At 35.8% G+C, this 14,239-nt stretch overlaps 1 protein-coding gene across 1 annotated transcript in view; it reads right to left on the bottom strand.

Annotated features, from left to right (window-relative positions):
* Window positions 1–14,239, bottom strand: part of PLXDC2 (plexin domain containing 2) — a 273,041-nt gene that overhangs the window by 118,265 nt on the left and 140,537 nt on the right. Inside the window, exons 3-4 of the mRNA XM_064505957.1 lie at window positions 6,042–6,188; window positions 558–627 (exon numbers count right to left, since the gene is read on the bottom strand). Of these exons, the coding sequence (XP_064362027.1) occupies window positions 558–627; window positions 6,042–6,188 (217 nt within the window). The remainder of the gene's footprint in view (window positions 1–557; window positions 628–6,041; window positions 6,189–14,239) is intronic.

The raw sequence follows: 14,239 nt of genomic DNA on the forward strand, positions 1-14,239 counted from the left end.
ACAGGGCCAGGAGCTCAGACTGTTTCACACCTCCTATCTTTCCCCCAAGGAAGGAGGAGAGGAACACTACTGGTACTGCCGCAGGCAAGCCGTACTGCACCAACGCAGCAAATTACCCCTTGCTCACTTACAACTGACAAGCTGCACTGCTTCTTATCTTCAGATCATAAATCACCTGCCCTCAAGCAGCCATAACCTGTTGTCTAAGTTTCCCTCTCTGTTTTGGCTTCAACACTATCTCCACAACCAGTGGAACTGCTCCAGCCATGAAAGGAAGAAAAATAAAAGATAACTGGGGGAAATACCTAAATAGAAAATGATTAATGCTATACGGTTTTCTGCTGAAAAGGTTTTATATCAGTTTAGCTTTTGCAGCTGGAGGCTTTTCATCATATCGATATTTTGTAACGTTCTTTTTGTGAAAAGCAAAATTTTCTAAATAAATGCTGCAGTTTATCTCTTGACATCTATGTGGGGGGGGAGGGGGAGGTATTTTTAAATAGCTGCAAGAAACTCTTCTCAAGTTACTCAAAGTGAATGGGTAGAAAGCCACTTACCCCCAGTTGCCACAGTGATTTCACGTAGGAAATGGCCATAAAATGGAAAATCGAAGGACAGATTCACTCTCTGCAAGGAACAACACCAGAAAATAAAAATCAATAATGTGAAGAAAAGTAAGAGAAAATAAAATGAAGATCCCTCCACTTCAAAAATCTGTTTCAACCATTTCTTTTTGTTTTTCACTGAAGTCTTGGTATTCCAAACTTGGAACTGCCAATAGGTAATTGTATAGCCAATATATAGAATATACCAATAGGTAATTCTGTGTAGCTCTTCAAACCCTGATAGCAATGGATCTAAACACCTGGAGACTTTAGAAAATAAAATATGTATCTCCCAAATAGAAACTTTAACCCTATGATAAGAATGAATTTTTTAAAAAAAGATTTTCTGAGTTTTTCCTAAACAATGGTCTTGGCCACTTTCTTAAAAAGAGCCATCAATATTTAAGGCCATTAAAATATATAAATTTGACAGCATTCTCACTCTCTTGCCTGTATGCGGTTTGCTCCTCAGAGGTCCTCAGCCACATAGTCCTTCAGATTCAGAGCCCTCCCTGACACCCTGCTGCTACCTGGGTATGTATCTGACAAGCGGTCACCAGGAGGTACTTCCTCCACCAAATCTGAGTGACACCAGTTCCCAAAGCTCTCTATACAGCCAACTAGAAGGAAATCCTATGTCTTTCTGAACACCCTGGAAAAATGTATGAAGATGCAGGACGCCATAGTAATATCCCAGAGCATCACACCCACAGAAAGGAAGTATCTTGATATCATAAAATTACCCTTTGTACCAGCCAGGTTAACATAAAAGCAAGTGTTTGCAATTACTTATACAACAGGCTTCTGGATTATATCTGATTATTTCTTCCCTCAGAAAGGATTATACTTTACATCCACCAGAAATGTTTAAAGAATCATTTGGCATGAAATTAATAACTGAAGATTTATAGTAACTTTAAATTAGATTTTCTTTCCACTTAAGTGGAAGTCAGAATTTTGACAGAATTTATTAGCACTTTTTTTTGTTTTTAATTGGAATGCAAAATCCATTTGCATTTTGCTAATTGGACTGGGTTGGTTCTAACAACCTCTTCTGTATGTGTGTAAATATGTATATACAAGTGAACATTTCCAATCCAAACGGCCTATGTAAAAGACACCTTATGAGTTAACTTAAACAACTGTTTTTCTTCAAGGTCTAAAGTTTCCCCTGCTGAGAAGGAGGATGCTATATTTATGTGCTTATTCTATCACACATCATTTCAAAGAACACCATTGAAAAGGCCAGTTTTTCTGACCAAAGCATCCCTCTTTCTTTCAGACACTGTTTTCCATTTCACCTATTAGCATGAACTTTCTTAATAACAGAATAACCATTAAACTGCTTTGAAAGACAGCTGCGCCTGTTAACAGTCCTCTGGAACTGCTGTAGCATATTATATTAGTATAAAGATAATGTTTGCAATATATAAAGACCTGAGCCTATGACCACGCAAGCCAGATATAGATCTCCCATTGACTTCAGTCAAAAAGTGATGCCCTATGTACTGAATATGTAATAAATGTTTAATATAGACAATTATTTAGCATAATACTGTGATAAAGAACTAACAAGATTTAAGGAATGATTTTAAGTGTAATATTATAATGGCCACAAAAAATAAGATTGTTTGTATTTTTCCTGCTTACCTCATTTTTCAAAAAGAGTACCAAAATTTTTAACCCACACAGGAGAAATGCTTTTTTCATGCATACATGATAGAATGAACCAACATGAAAGAGAAGTGAGCTTCACAAGAATGAGGTGCTTCTGTAGCTACTTCAGTGTTTGAGTAATCAACTACTAGTTGTCTAATTTAAACACACTCAGCATCCAAGTCACACATAAAATTCTACTATAAAATTGAAAAGATGGTCGCAATGTATCACAGGAAAAAAAAAACAGTGTTGCTGAGATAAATCCTTTATTGCTAAATATTTTAATTTTTCTATTAGTATTAGCTTATTAAATTCATCAGACATCGATTAAGCTGTTTACAAGGCCAGACCACCTCATGGCCATCCTCCCTTCACTCCATTTCCCTAAAGAAGCAAAAAACAGTGGAAGCTTATGGGAACTCATATGACTATAAATCTGAATTAAGATTATACTTTTGAATGAAGGAAAACACACAAATTCAGTGTGAGGATGAGAGTTATTTTCATCTTTCCATTTCTCTTATTTTTGAAATAATGACAGAAAAATAGAATATACGAGAATTCTCAGTATTCCTCAAAAGAGTTGCATAGAAAGTACAAAGGGGACCATTATCATGTCAAAAAATATCAGTTTGTCACTCTATCAGCAGCAGATATTGATACAGGCATTACTGATGGCTTTAAAGATATACAGATGCATAAAAGAGCTGCATCTAACTTAAAAACAGAAGTGTTTGTGAATGTAGCACTATATATTCTATACTTTCTTTTCAAACACCCTTTCAATTCACAAATTCTGATTTTCTTCATAATTATTATTATTTTTTTTTTTACTTTTAAGGAAATTAATGCAAATAATCTCCCCATCATAAGGCAGTGAAAGGAAAAAGTATATTACAGAAACCTTACATATGAGATTTTAAAATTCTAAATCATACTTTATTATACGTTATTAATAAAATGGAAAAAGCTGATGTCCTCTTCAATCAAAATGACAAATTTAACATTTTCTTTTCTAAATTTAACTCACTGGAACTAGAGGTCATATCTGAATCTTTTTGAAAATCTGGGGAAAATTAAATGTTCAGTGAACCTTTTCAGTTCACAGTTTTACAAAATTACCCTTAAAATCCATCATGAACTCAAATTTCTAGCAGTTTACAAGACTGCACATTAAAGTTTAACATTTTTAGTATTTAAAGACTCCCCCCACATAAGTAACTGTATTAATCATCAGCCTTTAATAAATTTAATTCCTTCTCCTGACAAAGCTGGAGAGTAATATTTAGAAATTATAAGCATGTAAATCACCAAGTTACAGAAAGATGTGTGAAATGCCCTTTCAAAAGAGTAATGACAAATTTAATTCCCTTCTCTGTGGAAAAGAAGGGAAAGCATTGCTGCTTAGTTATGTATGGTTTCCTCTGAATATTTGACACTACAGTAGTTTTATGGTTTCCTATTTTTTCTATAGAAAAATATCATCTTGAAAGTCTGAAACGAAGCAAAAAGCAGTGACAGGGTCAAGAAAACTGTAGTCCACTCTTTTTCTTCCACATTCAAGATTAGACTCTCCAATTCATTAAAATCAGTATTTTGATTTTTTTATATACTCTCTGAATTGAGGTTCTGGCTCCCAGGCTAATTGAGTAGACAGTGAATTATGCAGATGATACTAAAAGCAGAGATAATTAACAAAAACCTTTTAAATTTTCCTGTAAAATATCTAAATGGTTCATAGAACATGTCTTTTTTAATGACTTAGTTGTATAGTACACATGGATGTTGTTTGCTCACAAATGTGCAAATCAATTACAGACCCAGAAATTAAAAAGAAAAAAAAAAAGGATGGCTCACTGGTACTTTTTCATCCTTCAGAAGAGACACAAAACAAATCTCTGAAAAGAGGTCTTTAAAACAGAACGTAGTCATGGCTGCAGCCACAGCAGCAGTCCAAGCAAGATATTTACTTAACAGAGGTCAGATATCAGTGTGCTAAACTGGAAACTGTAACGCTTGCGCTCTGGGGCCACAGAACTGTGAAGGTGGGAGTGGGAAGCTGAGATTAAGCAGAAATGCCTTAAACCTCCTGCTGCAGCGACAGCAAGTCGAAACCCTCGTGCTCAGGAATCTGAGCCTTGGACAGGTGTATACTGATCCCACGCTTACACCAAAAAGCAATATCTTGTTTTAAACCTCCAGTTCAATAACTTATTTAACAATATGTCCCTCTTGAAGTTGACATTTCCCAGTGTATAATCTCAGGGCACCCACGTAGAAACAAGTTGGCTCAAAAAGGGAGGGGGGGGTTGCCTTCACTAATCATAAACAATAGGTTAAATTTCTCAAAGGAATTTCACTGATGTTTAGGTCCGAAAACTGATAAACTACTTTTATTAGGCAAATATTTTACCCTGGATAGGTATTTTTAATTCATTCATTGTGTTTCGCACGTGCCCATTCTCTCTCTCAACACAGATAGCAGCATGCCCAGGTGAAGAAGGCACAAGGTGAGGCAGCCAATAAAGGTTCTCACCTCTTGGCATACTTTTTTTCTCATTAGAAACAAACTGTATTAAGAAAATAGCTGATATAAGGTTTTATTCAAACTACCCCAAAGATACACAATTGCCTGAACCCTCTGTGTTTCCATTGTCCCCAGCTCCTTACAGTCTTTTTTGGCTGTGAGAAAGATATTTTATGTATTGGACTCTGTTAGTCAAATCTAGTGGATTTATCATCCCACCTTGTTTTTTGCATTCTGACCTAAATCTCAGGGTGTTTCTTCTCTCTTTCGCACACATTCCTCTAAGACAGTCACCTGGCTGGTGAATTTACTTGCTCTAGGAAATAATAGATAAACCCAGAGAAAAGATGAATTTAACTTTGCTTTCCTCTCAGCTTAATAAAGTTTAACCCTCCCGACTCCTCACATCTTTAAAAATTGTACAACTTTGAAATAAAGCATTAACTTGATTTTTTTTTAATTACCAGAACCCAATGACATTTTGTTGAAGCTAAGTGGACAAATAGATGAAACAAGAACTTCATGAACCAGAATTCTGAGTTCTAATTCTCTGTATTTAACTGATGTTAATATTGGCCCTTCTACCTACGCAGTTTCTAGTCACAGGTCAGATCTGAGAATGCAACCTGGAAATCATGCAGTGTTCAATTACATCCGTAAGCAAGCACCTTATTTTCATACTCATTTTGCCAGGCAGCATGGTTACAACTAGTTAAACAAAATTGTTAAGCTGGAAGTGTAATCACATCTCTCTGTTATTATCTGACAACAAATAAATAGTGTAAATAACATTTTCTCATAAGTTTTATTAGTTCTCCATAAACAAAAAAGTGTGACATCTTATACAGAATGGAAGTGCAAACACAGATACACTCCACGGCAGACTTAAACTTAAGCAACTTAATCCTGAACCCAGTTCTGTTGTTTTAAGTCAATGGCAAAACTCCCTCTGACTTCAACAGCATGACTAGTTTATTGTATGATAGCTTGTGATTAACCCTAAAAGCAGAGGTGAAATTAAAGTAAATCTGGAAAGACAACTGTGAAGGGCTGCTGTAGCAGGTGTGGAAAGGCAACCTGGAATGTTTTCATAGTAGCACTGTGCAGACTTGCATAGCTTAACTATAAATCCAAAGATGAAGCTCTATGAACAGCAGTAACGATACTTGGGTAAGTACTGTTACGTCAGTCACTGGTGAAAAATATCCATGTCAGTCAAAGAAGAAAAACATAAAAGTACAGTAACTTACTGCTGCTTGCCGATGGGTATTGGAAAGAATCCCATGGATCTTTACTTTGTCTTTCTCCATTTGGTCTATGTTGACCCACAGATCCCGGCTGGTAGAATCATACGGGCCATATGTCCTTGAAGTATAATAATTATGATCTGTATCCTCCTGAGAGGGGAAAAACACACAGCAAATCAGATTAGAATGGAAGATGCATCTTAGTTTTATATAAAACTCACCTTTGAAATATTGACTTCTATCACTCCTGAGGGCTGCAGAAAAGATGAAATTGTGAGTCAACAGACAAGAAAAAAGTACAAATTGCAAATTTATTACAGAAGACAGCTCTGTTTCTAACCTAAACAGTAGGTAAGGCAAACAGTTACCTCATGCAATTGTCTTCTATTATGATAGTAGTTTTCACTGTCCCCAAAACCTAATTATACAGTTCCCATAACCACATCAGTAAAATGTATGGCAAAATGAATGCCTTTCAAAGAGAGATGACCAGTTCATGTAAAAACTGCCACATTTTAACAACAGTAACGAGCAGTTCTTACAGCTAACACTTCAAAAAGAATTGTATTTTTTAACATTTATAAATACAATTTATTTGAATATCCTTTATCAGAACTGCCTACTACTCCCCTTACTCAGCACATAATAACGTAAAATTTTGAAATCTTATTATGTAAAATTTAGTATGTGTTTAAAAATCCAAGTATAGGAAGTTCCAAAATTTTTTCAAGATAAGGGTTTCTTTGTGCTGATATTGTATAGAGTATTTAACAGACAGTCTCTGTACTGAAAGGTTTAACATCTAATTTAAAATAAAAAAGACCACCAATGACTGGGTATAGATATCTATATGAGAATGGGTGTAGGCATGGTAATTCTTCTTTATCCTTACAGAGTTCTTTCTCTACTGAGAAAAGCTTTACAACAAAAGTCAGAGTAAGAATCTCTCTCTCTTTTATTTTTTAATGGAAGGGGAAAGAAAAGGTAGAGCAAAGGTAGAGCAATAGAGCAAAGAAATAATAGTACCCATAATAGAATCAAGATTTCCTCAGATGTATTCATGTGATCTAGCTTCTATACACATGATAATAATTGCACTTCAAGATTATTTTGTAAACAGAAAATTGTTTAGAGGTTGGTTATTGCCAGGTATCACTAATGAAGGAAAATGAACGTTATCGGTGAGAAAGTAAGGTCTATTAGCAGCTATGATAGTCTACACCCTCCTGAAAGCTATCTTTGACTGTGAAAGGAAGCAAAAGTGCTTGGTCTGAGGTGAGGGATGAAACACATCTCAGGTTCCCAGCCTTCCTTAACTTTTCCCAGTTGCTGTAACAGTAAAATATTTTAAATGAAGTTTAACAGGATTGTCTACTTTCTGCTGAATGGCTACAAGAAGTGCTGTAAAAAAAAGTACATGCTGATATTTCACAATTTTTTCCTCCAAGCAAAACAACCAAAGTCTCAATGACAAAGTGTTTTAAAATTAGAATTTAGAAAATAAAGTGGCATAGAATATGGAAGAGGAGGGCTTTCAATTTAGATTTAGAATCCCCTCCCCCCCCAAGATGAAAAATTGCAAATGTACAAGTCCCTCTCCTGTACTACTTCCTATACCCAACCAGCAGCATGGGACTCCCCTCATGGTTAACAGCAACAGTTATTACTGTCATGTATACAGAAGAGCTATAGTAGTTTAAAAGGTTTTGACAACTAAGATATATTTTCCCAGTCTAATTTATCATTCTGACAGTTTCCACAGAAGTTAAAAGTTACATTTAAAGCATCATAAAGTCTCAAGAAAAGAGTCCCAAGAGACAAAGAAGGAGAAATAATTACAAAAATAGCTTGTTTCAGATAAACATGCAATATTTATACTGTAGTTAAAACCGTGTGCAGATTTTATGCAGTTCCAGGTTTACATGACTAACAAAAGCAAACCACTGCAGTCATGGACTAGCAACTTAGCCACTACCTACACAACAAGAAGGCTGATATACTGAGTCCAGTTGATTGCTCTATAAGACTATTTTAAATGGTATCTCAACCGACGCTTAAAGGAGACTCTTTAAACATCTTGCAAATCAAACATTTAAATTATAGCCTCCAGCTCAATAATTTTGTCAGTGTGTACAGAATAATTCATGTATAAATGGCTATTATATTTTGTGTAAAAATGTCTCATTTACTGTTGTAGTTCAAGTAAAATAACCTTGGATACTTCTGAAAGCAAACATATTAATTTCTACATGGATGATGGAAAGAAACAAGAATTCCTCTTGCTCGTTGGAAAAGGTTCATAAGCTTCACACATATGTATTTTATGAGCGTGCCATTAAATATTTCTCTCTTGCACCCTAATTTTTATTTCTCCTCTCTGTAACTTTGCAACATGACTAGCAAAAGGAATATGCAGCTAATTACCTAAGTTAGGCTGAGAAGTTTAGCTCAGGAGCTCTTGGAAAATATAGCAAGCATGGTTATATTCGAAGTTGCTGACTTCATAGTTTGGAACATGCATTAGTATGGAAAAGAAACTGTTAGATTCTTCCTTAAGTCCCCAGGTATAGAGAGGTGCTTTACTGACATCAGTATATACCCATGAGTTCTCATTCTGACCAGCTGGTTTATGGGCTTTGACTGATTACATCTGCTTCATAATTCCATCACCAGAGATACTATAAGAACATGGAAAACTGCTTCAGAATTTATGCCACATTTAGGTGCCAGATACTGAATTATTAAGAAAATAATTTTATAGCCATCTGAAACAGATGGAGTTCTACAGATATGCAGAATTATACATAAATACAGGTATGAAGAAGAACAAACTCTACAATAACTTTTAATGCAGTAGAAGTACATCACCAAATGAAAGAACATGCAGAGGAAGCAGAGAACTTGTCCACTACTACTTCAAGAAGAAACAGAAATATATCTAAGGAGCTGACAGCTACATACAGGGAAATCTTTCCTTTTTTATTTTGTTTTCTAGGAAGACTTTGGAGAGAGGCATTATTGCCCATTGCTTCTCTACCAGAAGTCTTGTCCAAATACTTCATGTATATGAAGAAGGAGGCAGCTGTCTCCTATTGATAAGTACAGCTTTTAAAGCAAAAGATATTTCCAGACATTTTTCTATGAAGATTACTGCTGTTAACCTTTGAGAGTATAAAGTGAATATTTATTAAAACTTTTCTCATAACTCTTCCCTTTTGGGGAAATAAGTTATTTTTTTACCTGAGGCAACCCTCTATGCTGGGTTGCCATCTTATTGTAGATTGTAAAGAAAATTAATTTCTTAGAGATTTCACAAGGGATATGGTCTGATGACACCCTGAATACATTCTCACACTTCTCCAGCTACAGCTAATTTTTCTCAGGAGTGCTGAATGCACACAGCATTCATGAAAGCTCAGGAAAACTGAAGACTAAGCCTTCTTTAAATTCCAGGTGTTCACTCTTTGTCAAATTCAATGACTGAACATCCATTCCATATGCTACATATATGCTACTCTCAAATAGAGTCCAAAGATCCCGTGCCCATTTCCTCAGTAGCTGGTTGTCCTTCACAGATTAAGACTTCAAATGTGTTAGGTGAGCTGTGACAGTCAAGCAAGTATGATGTAACTATGTACAATATTTCAAAGTAACAAATACATTATGGTTCTGAAATGCATTCAAATTGCTGACTAGGATTCCGGCCAAAGATGTAATTAAAAATAGTTAATGCATAAACTACTGAAACAGTTATCTCTCACTGAAATAAGACACCATGACTCAATTATGATGTGACCAAATATGGGACTTTACCAGTTTAGTTCTCTTTCTTTCACTTTTTTCTTTGACAGAAATTGAAAGATACTGTAAACCCCTAGAAGACAGAGGTCATTATCAAGCAAGATTTAGGTTAATAAGAGCTTCAGCTGAATCCAGTTACATGGATATTCTGGTTTCAAATGCTGAATCCAGCTGGATCCGCACAATGGAAGTTACTGAATGAAACCTTTTGCCATATATACCTGTAAAGCTGTAACTAAACCAGCTAGCAACTTCAACCAGAGGAAAAAGTAGCTGGTATGCAAGGATGAGCTCTACTATTGTTTAGTATAAAAGAATCCATTTTAGTTTCTCTCTAGTTGAAGGAAGAGAGAAAGATATTGGCAAAACAAACCACTATAGATCAGACAGCCAGATGGTAGTTACATTTTGGTAGTTTTAGCTTTGGTCACCTTCTCCCACTCCTTGAATCCATCGGATATTACATGGCTTCAGTTCACACAACCCTTAATTTGTCACTAGATTTACTTTAAAAGTTAAAGGACTATTTGTGACCTGATAGATAAAAAAAGCAAAACCAAAAACATCCAAGGCTGTTAATCTTCAAATAATAGGAATGAAATTTTATGAATTATTGGCAATTGCAATAGAAGATAATTAAACTGCATTTAATGAGATAACTCCTGTTCCCTTATATACTATAACTGCTGAAATTATATTGTCAGGCTTTGATTGCGAAAACAGCACAATGAAGAAAATCTGAACTCATCAAGGAAATGGAGTTTGACTTTAATAAGTGCCTAAATTTATCACTGTAAAAGGAAGATGTGGTGTCTGATTTCTAACAAAATGCACTATTCCCTAAATACTGATAAAATTGCAGACTAAGCATATTTGTAAATTAACTGAAGATGCTGCTCATATAGAGCTGGGACCCCTCCCCCAAAAAAATTAACACTAAGAAATTCATCATCAAATACTACATTCATAAAACCATTTTTAACTCTTAAGATAATATGAACATTTTAAGTTGAGTAGCTTATGAAATTTATCAGCTATGTTTTCCAAAAGCTGCATTTGTAGAATAAGATGGAAACAGTGGAAGGACAAAGCAGGTAATTATATATTAAGAATAGAGTATATTTCAGGAAGAGAACAAAGATAATGAAATATAGCTTGGGAAATTTAGAGGAAGGAAATGAGCTAGCAATTAAAAGTATTTCCCTGGTGAGGAAAAGCCATTCTGGCAATTCTTTTCACAGCAAAAAACCTCTGTCTATTAAAATAAGCCAGAAGCAAGGGGGCCCAGCACACATACAACGGAACTAGCAGCCTCAAAAACTGCTCACACTATTGCCAGATCTCACGTAATGCTTGTTACCTCCTCACTGTATCTCAGCCCATCGTATCAGTAAAACACAGCTAAAATGGACTTCTGAATTTTTTCAGATTTTTGTTAGAAAATTGCTCTTAGAATTCTGAAGATTATTAATATCTTCCAGCTAAAACCAGCAACAAGAGTGGAGAACAGAACTGACCAGTAATGCAGGACTCCACTTCCCACTGTGTTGCAGCTGACTGTAAGCCTCTTCCAGCTCGCATACGTTCAGGCCCCGGGAAGGGGTGAAGGAGGTATATGGTCACACTGTGGATTACCAAGACAGAGGAAGCACGTGTCTTGTGTTGCAATTGTGTTTTCTGATTTATTCACCTTTTCTTTCAGCAGGCACTGAATGAGACAGGGGTGGCAGGGATACATGGAGAATATCAAAAACATGTCCTCAATCCAACAGCCATTAGCAGAGGAGATGAAGGAGTATGGGGAAAGAATATCTATGCTGAGATGGTATCCTAAAGGGAAGATTAACACCAGAGAAATTGGGGAAAAGAGGCAGTTAACTGTGCTGCTTCCACACAATTGCATTTTAACACACAGAGTACTGTAATTATAATCAAAACATAATAGTGTTGTAATTTACAGTTTTATTTTATCTGATAGCTGAAGAACTCCGAGGAATGCTTAATTTGAACTGGCCTCTCAAAAATTGAATGCACTGATTTCAGTTGATAAGCTGCATGCAAACTACTGCATGAAAGTCTTGAAGAGAATATATATAGTAGCTGCTTACCTAGAAAGCTTGACTGATACAAGTGGTTCTCTCATGCTCAGAAGCACTGATCTCATTTCGTAAAGTACTTTATATCAAGGATAAACTCTTTGTTGCTGTTCACTTTCTTAACAAAAGCATTTGTTCTGCATGAATCTCTCCGTTGAGGAAATATGCAATTTGCAAAACTGCCTTACTGCTTTCGCAGCAACAAAACTACAATTGGGTTTATGCCGGTCTTCATTTCTTAACATCTGATGTGGGAAGCACTTAAGGATTATATGGGCATGCCATACGTCTTCCATATCAACAGTCAGCAGGAACCTGAAGATAGCCTCCAAACTTCACCACTGATTATATAGGCTTGAGAAAAATCTATTCTGAATAGCTAATATCGTGTCTAGCGAATGAGGGAAACCCAGTCTAAAACAGAGGAAATCCTTTGCCTACATACGTTGGCATTAAGAACTTTATCTCGCACTGTCTTCCCTAGGAAAACTACACAAGTGCTCTGCATAGTCCTGAAAGCCTGTCATATAGGAGGCCTCAAACTTTGGGGTTTTCACAGGACACTGAGGGCCAGCAGAGAATTCACTTTGCCTATAATCTCACAAATATATATCTGGAGGTTGTTGTTGTAAAAAGGTAAATGACATCTTCAGCTGTGCTAAAGCAAAAGGGACATGAGTCATGAGCTCTTTAAGGCTTTATAAGCTCTGTATCATCTTGAACTCCAAGGGTTTTAAACTTCATTTGTCTGTCCGAGCGTCTGACAGAACCTCTACCAGAGTCACACATGCTGACAGGCAGCTTGGCAGAGAAGGATTCCATAAACCTGTTATTAATCCAAAAAAGCCGTTCAGTCTTTCAGGCATTGTGAAAAGTCAACTTGGAGCCACTGTCTTTTTCATGATATTTAGCCACCTATGAAAGGAAATCTCCCCTTGGGAACTGCTTTACAAGTGTCAGCTTGCTTAGGAGTCATGACTGGTCTAATAAAACCCCTCGGACAGTTTTGTCCTAAGAGACAAGCTTCAAAAGAGCAAAAGTCTCTGTCATGCCTTACTTAAAAGGAAAAGAAACCACAAAGTTGCTCAGAAAAATTACAATAAAGAAATATTTATTACACAGTTTTGTTTCTGATTCATTGGATCAGAATTTTAAGAATGACATTCTCAAAATAAATCTTTAATTACAATGTAGTATTTTTTCCACTAAAAAATAATGGAAATCAATGAAAAATATGAAAAAATTAATGAGAAAAAAAATGAAAATACCTGGCAACAATTTGATTCTGGTATAATTTTGAAACACATTATGTAGCTTTTATTTTCTCATTTTTAAACATGTATAAATGACTAAAGTGCTCAAAAAACTGAAATGCTAAAAAATGGTTGTTTATATTAAAGATAAAAACTAACAGGCCCAGACTACCATGCATCAGCAGTTACTGCTACAACTCCATACCTCCAAACAGCCCCATTCTCAGGGGCCCATCACTGCAGATTATGCCATAAATCATTACATTTCTGTCTAGTTAAACAGCATTTAAAGACTAAATATTTTACTCCTTTAAAATATTCACTTCTTCTGTGGAATGTAACCAACAAACTATTTCTGAGTGCATATACTTTTACAGACATACAAGCACATTTGTGCATATTTTTTTCCTAAGATAGCATACGTTCTGAGTTTTACGTTATCCCTTTTTGGATCCAGATATCAGAGCAACATTAAGCTCTCCCTAGCCTATTTCACCGTCTGCTACATATTCAGAAAGTGGGACTGCTAAATTGTCCTTGTTTCCCATTCTTTAGCTCTTTTTTACCGGGAAAAAGACAGCAGGAAAATAAAGCAAGCAAGAACTAGCAACTCTGAGGCTTCACATGGCAAATCTAAACCAGGATGAAAAATGTTGAAGATCTGAAAGATTAAATTAATATTAGCAGTTGTAATTTCTAGTTGATCAGGACATTATGTAGGACAGCACTGGACACTACCTCCACAATTTCTCATGTGTGCTGTACTTCCTAAACAGTTAATATAATGTTGCACGGATCTATCAGGGCTCACAGCTGAAATTGTGAAGCAATCAGTTGTAAGAACATGTACAATGGATATTAAGCTGATACAGGCAGGAACACGCATTTATTAATGCACTAGCTTTTTACCTGTGGGGATGAAGCTTAATTTGAAGCTTTTAAGGGTTTTGTATGTTCACCTCATTCAGCACCAATCTTTGACAAAGTCATGCTGTTCAGTTTAGCCTGACAGCAGTATGCTCTTCAAAGAGCAGAACTACGGTAAAAAGGG

Source organism: Dromaius novaehollandiae, chromosome 2 (genome assembly GCF_036370855.1).
Source record: "Dromaius novaehollandiae isolate bDroNov1 chromosome 2, bDroNov1.hap1, whole genome shotgun sequence".
Classification (NCBI taxonomy): Eukaryota; Metazoa; Chordata; class Aves; order Casuariiformes; family Dromaiidae; genus Dromaius; species Dromaius novaehollandiae.